The following is a 13,811-nucleotide window of genomic DNA, read 5'->3' on the forward strand; positions in this document are numbered from 1 at the left end:
TTGCCAGGTCAGGAAAGGACATGAAAGGACCTGACAGTGTTCTTGAACAATAAACGTTTTTACGTGAAAGATCTCTGCTGGTTCTATTAGGAATGCCATTATCTTGCTTTGATCTGGCTCTCTAGGTCTGGCCGCTCATACAGGTGACGTGGAGCAAGCAGCCAACAAAGGAGAGCCCTAGCAGCCTTTAATACGGTTAGTGATGAGTTTCTCTCCCCTCAGATGTCTGTCATTTTACAAAGGCTCTTTTCATCTTTCTGTACCATGGAGGTGGCTGTGTGCAGTAGGACAAGCACACACTGCTGCCTAAGGGGCAGCGGTTAGCAGGGTCCCTGTCAGACTTGACCGGCCCTGTCCCACCCCCCCAGCGTGGAGCTGCGGGGGGTGGGGCAGCGGTTAGCAGGGTCCCTGTCAGACTTGACCGGCCCTGTCCCACCCCCCCAGCGTGGAGCTGCGGGGGGGTCAGCAATGCTCCGTGCTGCCCTGCCTGGGGGGCAGCCGCTGGCACTGCTGCAGCCTGGATGTGTCTGCAGGGTGGCAGCTGTGCAGAGCAGGGCCTGAGGGAGCAGCTGTGGCAGAGCATCTCCCACTGTTAAGGCTGGGTTGTTGTTTTTTTTTTTCTTTTTTTTTTTTTGGCAAGTAGGTTTTGACGCAGAGCAGGTGGTTTATTTGCCTTCGGCAGAGTGAGAAAAACCCACTGTGCCCTACGTTGTGGCAGCTAGTCGCGCTGGGCAGCGGCGTGCTGCTGGACGGGCAAAGGCATGCCTCAGTTGCGTCAAACGCCTGGCTTACTCTGAGTGACCACAGCAGTGCTGAAGGGTTTGCAGGGTACAAACCTAGCGTATTCTCTCATCTGAGCACATATTGTTTAGCTTTAGGACACAGAGTAAACATGATATTATATCTGCATTTATTTGGCCTTTTAACAAGATGAGGAGTTAACTCTTACATTGATAGTTCTGGGACATATATGACTTCCCTTAAGAGTATATCCTTTCATGAGGGAAATGAAGAGTGTGACATTTTAGCGGTTGGAAATGCCTGGCTTAATTTGGTTCTGTTTCCTGATTTCATTTTGACACAGTAGGCAGTTCCAAAAATATATCTGGAGTAAGGAAGATTCAGTTGTTATGGAAACATCTGAGAAAGGCAGCAGACACAGGGTAAGGCGTGCACCAGATTAGCAGTACACACAGACGCAGTAAAAAGGCAAGTTCATGTAAGGTAAGGGAGCAGTTTCTAGACACTGTCTGTTCCATGGGAGTTTTTTCTGTCAGAACACGGGGAAAAAAAAATCACTTTAGAACTGTGAGCATGTGGCTCCATCTTCTGGTACCAAAGCAAAATGTGTTGCTCTGGGCATAGAAGGAAGAAAGATTTCTGTAGCATTTTTACATTAGCTGCAACGAAAGCAACAACGAAACCAAGAGTAACAATAATAATACATTAAAATACTTGTGCCTCAGAGCCAAGTCAACAAGTTACTAATGTAGTTATCCTGAAGCTACAAACCATTCTGCTTCATGGGAAGAAAACTGTCTTTTGAAATATTCTTGTAAGTGTGTACCCCTAAAAGTGGCATGTCTTCCAAAGCAGGACACCACTCTCCTACACAAAAACAATGTTTGATCAGAGCGTGGACTGTACTAGTGAAGCTTGATGCTTGTGTAGGTGCTAATATTGTCTCCTGCTTGTAGCAGTAGGATGTTTTTCTTTGTTTCCTCCTCCCCAACAATATCGTTGGCAAACTAGCTAAAATTCATGATACATCTTCATGGAAATGCTAGCTGGGTAGCAGTAGGAATGCCAGAAGTCAAAAGAAAATAAAGCTGTTTTATCGCTTCACCAAACAGTAACGTTGTTGCAGTGCATATTGCGCATGCTTAATTGAGCTTAATTACTCAGTCTGTTCACCTTAGTAACTCGTTTTGTTTTAAACATAGGTAAGTCATTGTTCAAAACCAGAAGATGTTATCATTCTCTGGGTAAGCTTTGGGTTTTCAAAGTAATCCCAAAGAATTGCCCCAACTTTGTTGCTTTAAAAAAAAGCAAACAAACCAGCAGTGCAACAAACCAGAAACAAAGGTAATTATCTTGAGCAGTTGTTTGCAAGTCATTGCAAATAGAAGGTATTGCACTGTAAATGCAAAATTAAAAATTTGGATCATGTGTTTTACTTACTTTACTTCTATGTACATATGTAAGTATGTATCTTTATTTCCCCCCCTGGATATTGAGGCTAGGAGGTAAGGGACCCTGTATTCTTTGTATGAAGCATTAGTTTTCAGTCCAAACTACTGCATGGCAGAACTGTGAGAATGACGGTGAGGGAACAAAAATTTAATGGTCCCACTGCTTCTGCCTGTACTTGTGCCACTCTTCCACTCACATGAGTGGTGAGTTGTGTGCAGCACTTATCCATGGGGAGGGTTGTGTGGAGACCTCCTTGGAAAAAGTGCATTTCTGTCAGTCCACTCCTGTATGGCAGAGAATCGGGTCACAAAAATAATCCCTAAATAATCACTAGCCAGGGTTTCTCATCATAGCCTCAGCAGCAAGGCTGTGGATCAAATCCAGGGATAGAACTAGCCTTTACTCATCAGTGTGGTGCTTTTAAGGCCCTGCACAGAGGGAAACGTTTTAAATGCCCATAGGCTGTGTTGCTATGATAAGATTGCATCCTGCGTGGCTTGCGTTTAGTGTTTAGTCTAACCTGTCCCTGCAGCTAGGATGCATTGGACTTCCCCTTGGCACTAGCTGAGGTTTCCTCTTGAGGCTACCTCCAATTCCTATAATCTTTTTTCCCCCCTCCCTATATTTAACCTTCAGCTTCATCCTGTTTAATTTCATTGGCGATTCCCAGCTTTGATTTCTAGGGTCTGTGGCTCTCTCTGTATCCTGTGGATTATTGTTATAGGGATCTACTCACCTTTCTGAAAGGTCTCACAAGGGTAGCACCTTTCACTGGCACTAACAGTAAATAAATACTACAGACCTCTTTTATTAGGAAGTACAAACCCACAACAAATCCTGCCTGGAGTGTGTTTGATACATCAGATCTTTTGCAGACATCTGGAGATTGTGTTTGCAAATCCCCAGCCAGCTTGTTTTGTAGTCATTGTTACCATAATTCAGGTTAATGTTGTTGCCACTTTTTACTTGCTAAAACACATGTGGTGCTTTATGACTGAAAAAAAAAAAAAAGTGGCTGCCTTGGAACAGAAGTTCTTTTAAAACCCTTCTTGGAAGTTTGCTGTTTGGAGAAAGAAATGTCAAATCAATTGTCCTAGCTCCGAACTGCCGTTCTGCAAAGGCAGCTCTGAAAAGAGATTACCTGGGTACTGCGATGGGGCGCACGTAAGAATCTAGATGGAGAATTAGGTAGCAATAGAGACCTAAAATAACAAGTGGAACAGGTAAACTTTTAGCTTTTCCTGCAAAGATTTGCTTAAAAAATACTGGATCCCAAGCGAGAATGCTCATGCCAAGTTCTAAATCTCATTTGAATTTTTATAGCTGTTATAATCTCTGATATATAACCTTGGAAATAGGGTCTCGTAACAGAAATGCCGAGTCCCTTGACTATTGCCTCGCAAAAAAGAGTTGCTGTAATAGGCTACAATTCTGAGACAAGTTTGCAAGGCTGGCTTATGTCTGTGTATCATCACTCAAATGGGTCTAAGCTGGGCTCTTCACATTATTTGAGGGTATTTGTGTGTATGTGATTAGAAGTATGCAGCTGTTTCAGTAATGTCAGCCTTCTAAGTGTAACAGGCACAATCCAGCATACCCTTATCCACTGAAACCTTGCCACAGGGAGAAGCTTGGAGCTTGGGCACAGTGTCATGAAAATTAGAGCTTATTTTCTTTTTTTTTCTGTCCTTATTCTTCTATATTTCTGTGCAGAGGAAATGGAAGTTCCCAAGGAGCCTGGGATGCAAAAGGATTCCACATGCCAGTGCTCTTTTCCCTCTCATTATCATATGCTTGCAATCAATAATTTTTGAAATAAAAAACCTGCAGGATTCTTTATTGGGACTATTAAACCTTCAATCTTCATTATTTAGGACGGCTACTTACCTTTTACTCAATGAAGCCATAATGCAACTGCTCCTATAAAAACTATCGAAATGGCTACTGTGGCAGTGAGTAGATTTTCCTCCGTGTAAAATAATCCTCTGTGAGTGAGACATAACTATCATTTACATTAATTAGGCAGCCATATAATGGGGTGTTCAATAGCTATTACATCATTTAAATTCTTCAGTGAGCACCTCAGCCACCCAAGAACTACCCAGCTGAACATTTCTGAGTCCATAATTTTGAAATAATCCTTTAGAGGAAGAATATGCATGGCAGAGTGTTGCAGACAATTTCACAAAAAAAAAAAATTAATTCAGATTTATAGAATTATTTTAACACTTACAAGAAGTGCATAATCCTGTTTCTACTTTCCTCCTGGAATTGCGGTGCTATTAAGTCCATTTTGGGGCTGATGCTGTGTGTACACTAGAGCATGGCCAAGGAGCTTGGACTCGGAGGTCCGTGTTGGCAGCTGGGGTCACACACTCACTCCGTAAGCCTCTGTCATAATCCTGGGCCTTTGGAGCTGCGTGGCTCAGCCGAGCAGCCCTGACTCACAGGCTAGTGAGTGCGGTCATGCTTGAGGTTTTGGTTTTGACTTTAACAAGCATATGTGGCCTTTAGTATTTCTATTCAATTTTGGTTATTGATTTAAAATTTGTGAGGTCAAGCCAAAGCCCTTTGGCATTTCTGGTAATATCATACTTCCTAGAAACTATTATATGAATGTTATAATGAATGTTCTAACTATATTATTGTATATTTTTTGTATATTTTAAGATTAGTGTCTCAGCCAAAGGTATGCACGTATGTCATGAGGCTAGGAGCTCATTCTGAGAGCTGGAAGAAATAAGACTGAATTTGTTAACTAATACACTAGGAAGAGATTTCTGTTACCAACCCTGTACTGCAAATCTTTAACATGCTGTTCAGCTGCCTATAGAAGGTGATGGTTATTACAAGATTGGTCAGTGCCTGGAAGTGTACGAACATGGTTTAAATCAGTCTTGTCTGGCAATAGTTAGGTGCTATAAGAATAGTTCCTAGCAGAATGAAAAAAGTAATAGCCTAAAAATAGGCTGGGGAGCAGGCCAGGATAGACTGTAAGGATTAGGTTGTGCCTTTGTATTCAGCATCCTGGTTCAAAGCTGTCAGGTATGTTATTTTAGTCAATTGTATACTCATTTTTTTCTCTTCTTAATGGTTATAAGGTGCTGTACCTTTTCTGACTAACACAACAATACAAAGCAGCAGAGAGCTCTCTTAACAGGGAGAGCTCTTAACTCAGTGTTAAATGTAGCTGGGTTCCCAACAGGCAGAGTGCAGAGCTGGGTGTCACAACCGGTCTGCAGGTAGAGCGCCAGGTACTGTTTGTTCTGCAGCCCAGGAGGTTTTTGTTTGCCAGGTGTAACTGCTCCTCTCAGCAGCAGTGGATGCTCGATCCTCTATTTTTCACATTCGCTCGTTAATTTAATTAAACCAGTGCACTGAGGAAGATTTCTGCTTTACCAAAAGAATACATTTTCATCACAGGCTGTAGGGAAGGTGGCTCAGAACTGGAGTCAGTTACCAGAGGAATGACAGAATTAACGAAGGAGAGTGTGAGACAAAGGCGGATCAAACCACTGTGAAATTCCACAGAATTGGCTGTTGTCGACATATAATTTGACCTGGTACGTAGGACCATGGTCTGGTGAACATTGTAGCTTGACAAGCTTTGTAAATCCAGTTTTTGTTTGTCTAACAAGATGAATGAAGGTGACCAGTTGTTATATAGGTCAGCTAATGTGCTTGCTCACCAAGGCCCTGCACACTAACGAGCTCACCCTGGGTGCAAGAAGCAGTACAGCTGGGGAAAGAGGCACACTTGACAAGGGTTTGTCCTTCAGAGTACTCAGGTGTTTTCCATCTCGAGAGTTTGTTTGGAGTTTTGGTGTTGCCAGAGAGGCCACTTGGGCATTTGTCTCAGTTGTGGTGGTGCAGGAGACTGGCCTGATACAGCTGTTACCTTCTACCCTGCTGGTGTTCAAACTTCGTGTGGTGTGTAGGCTGGAGAAGATGGGGCTGTTGGAGCCAGAAAGGAGAGCTTGTGGATTGCTGAAGCCTTGTACTTGCATCATCTACAGAAAGGTCAGTGTGGACTATGTGTTACTGTTATGAATTATTTTAAGGTTTGTTTAACAGGAGTTGCTTGGTCAAAGGTTCTAAGAGGCTTAGAAATTATTTCTAACCTCTTGCATGGACTCAAGTCTGTATAGATCTGAAATACTAAAATGGACAGAGTCTGCTAGCAGGATGAACTTGTCTAGGACTTAAGAATTCATTTAAAAATGCTCTGGTCTGGATCAGAATTTTATGCTCTCTCATATGCTTCTCTAAAACATTGTGTGGCTTGAATATAGACAGTTAACGTCAGCTACGTGCTGCTGTGACTTCAGTGATTAAGTAGGAGTTTCCAAAGGAGAGTCCCGGGAGGTTTTTGGGGGTTTCCATTGTATTGCTGTGTAATCCATCTTTTAGAGGAAGTGTAGAAAAACTCCTCAATTAGAAAATTCTTTGTATTTTCTTAGATGTGACTTGGCTTTCATTTCAAGCATTTCCTAAAATGAGTTATTTTGAGGTTTCAAACAGAAATTATGGTGTGGGCTTTTTTTTTTTTTTTTTTTTTTTTTTTTTGTTTTGTTTTCCCATTCTTGCTTAGATGTTCAAAATTCAGTAACTGGATTGTTTACAATAAACATAATAATAGGAAAGCAGAAATGTGTGTAACATAGTGAGACAGTATATTGTTGCTTGTTTTTCATTATTCCATAGTTAGCCTTTTCTTTAGTGAGAATTTAGGTATAAAACCCACATTTTTTTATGATTATGTAGTATAAAAATAATTTTAAAATGTGTCTATGCATGCAATTTGGAGTTGAACATATGAAGGAAGTGGCATATTAGAGACAGCTGTGATTAGTTCTCAAAGTTTCTAATATCAAATCCATTAAGTATTTACTGTCTCAGCTGATGAAGAGATGGGGAACGGCTGTGAATCAGCAGGGGAGGGCTGGTGAGCAGTCATTTTCACCTTTCTACGGAGGTTCCTTCAGAAGCAATGGGGAGTTGAATGTTTTCTAGTGAAAGATGAAACAGAGCCCTATTCTGGAGAAAGCAGATGGAAGGGGGTCTGGTTCGTGGAGCTGATGGGTACACACTGATACCAGTGGTCTGTGAGAGGGATTTAGCTGAAGTGATTTATGGGGGCTGTTTGGAAAACCTCCCTGAGTCATTACAAAAAGGCCTCTTCAGGTGATTTACCAACTGCAGTAAAGGTGTCTGGAATGCATTGGCTGTTCAGCTCTCTTGTTGTTCTTCATTTGTCATCTGTCTTCATGTGCTACTAGCATGTGATTACCTTGAGGAGACCTTTGAACATCTCTTCAGCACTCTTCACTGTAAATAATGAATGCCTTACTATTATTTATTGAAAGGGACTGCCAGGCAGCGTTTGTCTTTTTTTGGTTGCTGAGATAGTTTAAAAAATGGAAATGCCAGTAGCTGTGGGAAGTTGTACTGTGTTCATCTATGTCTCCATATGGCAGAATATGGTATGTCCTTCACAGCACAATGAAATATGATTGTGCCTAATTCCAATTTGTATGGCATTCCCATTAACGATGTCTATTTAAGACATCCATTAAAAGCCTTTAATGTTAATTAACTGGACTATGCCAATAAAGTTCTATTAGCTTCCCCCAATTAATTTAATATTATAGGCATTTAACAGATGTCTTAATTAGATGTTACACTGAAGGCTATGAGCAAAATTAAAATTAGGTCATTGTCCTGAAAGGAAATTTTCTGCTGTGATTTATGCTTTCTACTACTTTGTTTGTTTTTTCCTTCTGACCTCTCACAGGAAACCAAGGAATTGAATTTGAGACCACTGAGAGGAGTAATGGGTACTAGGTAGAATAGTAACTTGGGTCTAACAACTTTAACACATTCTGTTCTTACTTCACAGATAAAAATTAATTGAAAAAAGCTTCCCCTCCTTGGCATTTTGAAGTGCATTTATATGTATTCTCAAAAGCTTTCCCAGTGTTTCTTTCTCCTAGTTTCCCATTGATGTGAAATAACTGTATTTCCCTATATAAAAGATACATCTCTAGCAAAAACACCGTCCGTTTTCCCTGGCTCTAGGGCAGTACCTCATGTAATTGCAGCAAGAATTTATTTCCTTCAAAGAGGGTAGAGAAGCAGTCTGTTCTTCTTGAAAACCAGCATCGCCCATGCTGTGATCTCAACTGAGCAGAGTCTGGTTCAGTGATGCTGAATCTGGTTTGTGTCTAAGGGATCAATGCAGGGAGATGCAGCTCTCCTGTAACCTTTCCCAGCAACGGGTCCAGGAAGGAAGCAGTAGCTTTGGAGGCCAACTGACTGAGCGCTGACTGGCACAGGTTGTGTTTTCATAGGACTGGTGGTGATCTTTGGCTTTCTCATGGCAGGTAAATGGCTTGTGTGCTCTGCAGTGCAGTTATGAGCTCTGGCTGGGGCTGTCCTCCTGACCTCACTACTAGGCTTTGGTGTGTGGTCTATGTGAGAGAAAAGCTATGTTCTCTTTAAAGAAATGAGCCTGGTTGGCTACAAACACTTGAATGGTGGCAGGGAAAAACTCCTCTTCCTAGATACTGGTCTTTCATTTGATCCTGAAATTGACTTTGTAATTTACACTGAAAGCTTCTGAATGCTACCTTTGTACTAGAAACACCATAGAGGCTCTTTTATAATAGAAAAATGTTAAGTGGTCTAAATAGAGGTCACTACCACCTCTCAAACCTGTCTAGTCTGAGAGATTAATCTATGAAGTCAAAAAAGTATATAGTAAAAAAAAAAAAAGCGGGGGGAGGGCTTTGGACACATGAAGCACACACAGTCAAAGCTGAACACATCTCCACGGGTGCAAGTGTGGGGTCTCCATTACAACCACTGTTGCAGACTGCTGCAAGAAGCAAACATTTATAGAAGGTGTAAACTAGAAGCTTCTTCACAAGTGGTACTATATTATATGTACACTACAAAACCACCCAAGTTCTTGTGTTATGCTGATGTAGTGCACACAAACAAGTGATACAAACTCAGTGCCAGCCATGCTAGCCTTTTAAAAAAATGTGTAATGTGTATCTCTTAAGAATAAAGGTGGGTTTTAAAGTGTAGAACATAAATACCATGTCTAAATATACACAAAAACAGGCTTGAGTAAAGCTCTATGAACAGAGGTTAAACATTCATAAAGCAATTGATGCAAGTCATTTCCATCTTTGAGTTTCCAGCTTCAAGGAGATATTAAAGGTAAAACCTATCAGCTGAAACAACTTGCATATGCTTGCACAAGAAAGAGATGCTGATGTTGGCCCAGAAACAGTCATTATAAAGGAGCAGTTGTCATCACCTACAGTCTCATTATAAGCATAGAATAGGCAGATAAAGCCCAGTTCATACAGAAGGCAACAATAACATTTATCACAGTTACAAGATATAGTTTTCATTGTGCAAATTTATGACTGTAAATGGAAACAAAACTCAGGTAATCAATACTAATCATATAAGTTTAATAAAAAACAATGTTATATACAAATAACAAAACAGAATCTCCTACAGTCTGAGAGACTGCTTTAAAGACAACAGATAATAGTCATTCTTCAGTAAGAAGAAATACTTCAGAAATATTTCATGTAGCTATTCATTTTTCAATCTGCCAGAAAACCTGGTCTTTAAACTGTAGGAAATCAGCAGACATTTCTATTTATTCTTCTGATTTTCCATGAAATCATAGGTCAATAGTTCCTTTCAACTTGAACTTTTTTGCAGATCGCTCACTTGCTCTAACCTGGAACTTGCTTCCATAGATGTAGGAAACGAACCCATCGATCTCCAAGCTAAATACATTGTTAAGTTTGGGAACAACTGAAAATGCAAAAGGAAAGAAATTAACAGAAGTGAACTAATGTAAATCCCAGTTATGAGAATATACTGATGCACTAGGGGATATTATTCACATGTAGACTGGAGGTTTGACACATTTCAAGGTTTTTATGCTTTAGCAAGAAAAGAAAAATAACCAAGACTTTTAAATTTTAAACTGGAATTACTAAAGTTAGCCCTCCTTCAGAAGCATGCAGTAAATGTTGCAGAGATCATCTAATGTGAATCAGATGAATGAACCATAAGCATAATCACGTTGGGTTCATCATGAATTTTTTTTTAATTGCTCATTTCTAATAAGATTATTTTTTTCCTAAGATACTGGGTTGTTACATGGTCAATAAAGACATTCACTTGTGCCACTCTATGCAAAGAACCGAAAGCAACGTACTCAGAAGTGTATTTAAGAAATTTCTGATTATTCAAGTTGTGAAAAGCATTGAAAAATTTGTCTTTTATACCTTTTAATTTGTCCTCTTTAGTGATAATCTTGAAGACGTGTTTAAATTCCTGTAGAATGATTCCTGTTATCCCAACATAAGAGGGGCACTTTGATTTTGTGACTGAAAGAACAGAAGTATGAGCCCATTAGAAAAGTTCAGATTCAGGCAATTTGTTTGCTCTTCTACAGTTACCAGTAGAAACTGGTTTGCAATATTCTGAAATAATGTAGTTAGAGTAATCACTGGTAAAACTTGCAGTTAATCTTTGCAACTAACACCACAATTTTCAAGAGCCATTGAAAAGCAATTAGCATTGCTACATAGAGAAAGAATCCATCAACATATGATCTCAACTATGAGATTCTAGAGCTGATACTGAAAGGAATTTAAAAATAAGCACCTGAAATACAGGAGTTTCTAGTGAATGTCAGGTGATTTTGTGAAACAAAACAAACAGAATACCTGTAACAATAGCTCCATGGAGATCAGCCTTTAGCAGCTTCGCCTGAACCATATGTGGTTGCCTTGGAGAATAGAGAAAGAACATTATATGGAAAGCTAGGTTTACAAAAATGTGACCGTGACTTTTGAAATCATGGTCAAAGCTTACAGAAATAGTACATATCCCTATCAACTAAAGATTATATTTATTTCTAGTAGTAACTCAGTAAACTTGGAAATGCTTATGGAATCAAGACAACAGTGATTTTAAAATATCTCAACTTACGCATCTGGTTTGAGTCCATGACACAGGTCTCTGATATACTGTTTCCACAGTTCATGTAGTGGTAGGAAGATTGCATATCTGCAGTAAAAAGACAGTGTTATAGAAAAACTTAATTATTAAAAAAATCTATTGGTTGATTACTGAAGTAATCCATATTTACAACGGATTTAAGACTAACACTTAAGTCTTGTAGTCTGCTTTTATAACTTAACCTGCACGGTAACCCACTCCAAACAACAAGTTTGCTTTATCAAAAAGCACAAGCACATTCCTCTCTTTGGACCCAAACCAGGGATGTGTTTTAGAGGATCGGGCTGCTTCTAAGACTGAAGAGATTTCTGCTCTTTTACCTTTTCACTTACTTCATGTTAGCAACAGCAGGGGCTTTATTCAACATGCATTAGTTTGAAGAACCTGATGCAGGATTTTGAGTCTAGTCACGGGCAATGCAACTTTAAAAACTGAAATCAGAGTGGATTGTATTTGGGTTTAAGTTCTTGTTATATTTAGGTATACAAAAGGAAAGAGAAACAGTAACAAAGAAAAATGAGTTTTCCAACTATACAGACAAAATAATTGTCTTCTCATGGTGAAATGTGTGTCTCAGACTGACTTTACATACTGAATGGTTAGTATCCACGTGTACGTGCTGCTGCTTTTACATACTCAATGTGCTTCCCACTTCTACTGCATACAAAATATTTAAAGTCTTACCGTTGCTGTTCAGGTTCAATTTCAAAGAGACGCATTTCTCGCCTTTGCTTGGCAGTAAAGCCTTTTGGTTTCTTCCTCTTTTGCTTTGTCTTTTTTTTGGAATAATGCTCAAGAACTACAGCTTTCCGAGTCAGTATATCCTGGATAGCTTCCTCTTTCATTTTCGGCATACTGCGCTTCAGGAAGGTATTTACAAACGCTTTGGCCTCTTCTGATCCTTGAGGCTAAGAGATATTTTTAAAGATGCTTTAAAATACTAAGTTTTAGATAAATGAAGAGCTTGCCGCTGACTAGCAGCTTTACCAGGCTGACAAAATCGCCGTAGGAGTTGAAGATCTACACAAAACTAACAAACAGCAAACAGCAAACGGCCGCTTGCTGAAACGCGGCGCGCCGGAGGCCGGGTGCAGGCTGCAGCGGCCTGCCGTTTGCTCCCGTCGGTTTAACTCGCCGCTCCCCGGTGCTGAGGCAATGCCCTTTTTCGGGGGGACACCCCCCCACCACCCCTCCCCGCCCGGTTCAGACCCGGCTTTGTGTGAGCCCAGCGCCCGGTAACCGCGACAGCGAGCGGCGCCGCTCCCCAGCGCCCCGCGGGCGGTACCTGCAGGCGCGGCTCCCCGGTCTCCTCCGGTGGCAGGCGGCGGTACAGCTCCCCTGCAAGGCACAGCGGGGCCGGGGCTCAGGCGGGGGGGCCGCCGCAGCGCGGCGCCGGCTCCTCCTCGCCCCCCGGCCCTCCTCGCCCCCCGGCCCTCCTCGCCCCCCGGCCCTCCTCGCCCCCCGGCCCTCCTCGCCCCCCGGCCCTCCTCGCCCCCCGGCCCTCCTCGCCCCCCGGCCCTCCTCGCCCCCCGGCCCTCACCCTCCATGGCGGCGGCTTCCGGCGCAGGCGGGTGACGGCAGCGGAGGCGACGTGCGCCTGCGCAGAGAGCCGGCTCCCGGGGCTGGCCGCGAGGCGGTGCCTGGGCCACGCCACCTTTTAACGGCCCGGGGGTGGGGGCCGGGGCAGTAGTTCCTCATTAATCCAGCTACCTCCAGGAAACAAACAACAAACAGTTATTTTTCTAGAGTTATTACGTGCTAAAAAATACCTCCTGGCAGTTCCTGATGTGTGTAAAGCTCGCAGGACGTCTCGGAGGTGCCGAGGCTGGTGCAGGCCTGTGAGGGTGGCGCGGCGGTGGCCCGGCTGCTCCGAGGGAGCAGAGCGCAGGCCCTGGGTGCTGTTTGAACCCGGGCTGAGCTCAGACTGAAGGAAACCTCAAAATAAACCTCCACGCAAGGCACGCTTATCGTAACCATGAGGTTCTCCAAAGGGGGATGCTGTGGCCGGGGTAGGTTGTTAGAGGGGCCATTTAGATGAAGCTAGGTACCGTTAGTACCTTTAACTCCTGTTAGGTGGCTGAACAGTCACTTTACTATTATTACACAAGTCACAGGTTTATTTTAGCAAAGATCAGGATGCAAAATTAACATTATTTCTAGCCAAAGCAAAAGAAACAGTCTTACAAAATGAAATCTGTCTATTATTTATCTCTTTTGTACTAACAAGTTTTCTGGCTTGGGAGAGTGAGTTGAGCACCAGATATTTCAGTTACTATCATGGGGAAATTTCTTTTTTAAAAAAAGTCTTGTGAATCATACCTTCTGTAACATGGGCCGTGTGATTTTTCTCTAGTGATCCACCACTTTAGTATGATCATGTACACGTGGAATAGACAAGTCTGTTGTTCAAATATTGATTTATTAGCATCCTTCCCGTAGTAACAGCATTGCTTTAGAGTCTGGACACAGCTCTCACTTCTCCCTCATCTTGCAATTGCTCCCACCGGGGATGCCTGGACATCCATTTCCACTTTTCCATCCTGCAGCACCCTCGCCTT

At 42.0% G+C, this 13,811-nt stretch overlaps 1 protein-coding gene across 1 annotated transcript; it reads right to left on the reverse strand.

Annotated features, from left to right (window-relative positions):
- Positions 1 to 9,659: 9,659 nt before the first annotated feature.
- Positions 9,660 to 12,817, reverse strand: POP4 (POP4 ribonuclease P/MRP subunit). The gene is made up of 7 exons (XM_086758448.1): positions 12,794 to 12,817; positions 12,539 to 12,591; positions 11,938 to 12,161; positions 11,224 to 11,301; positions 10,959 to 11,020; positions 10,515 to 10,616; positions 9,660 to 10,035 (listed from the first exon to the last, which is right to left on the reverse strand). The coding sequence occupies exons 1-7, from the start codon at positions 12,798 to 12,800 to the stop codon at positions 9,899 to 9,901; spliced, it is 663 nt and encodes a 220-aa protein (XP_086614574.1). The 5' UTR covers positions 12,801 to 12,817; the 3' UTR covers positions 9,660 to 9,898.
- Positions 12,818 to 13,811: the final 994 nt, after the last annotated feature.

The sequence above is a fragment of the Chlamydotis macqueenii genome, chromosome 13 (assembly GCF_036417535.1).
Source record: "Chlamydotis macqueenii isolate bChlMac1 chromosome 13, bChlMac1.mat, whole genome shotgun sequence".
Lineage (NCBI taxonomy): Eukaryota > Metazoa > Chordata > Aves > Otidiformes > Otididae > Chlamydotis > Chlamydotis macqueenii.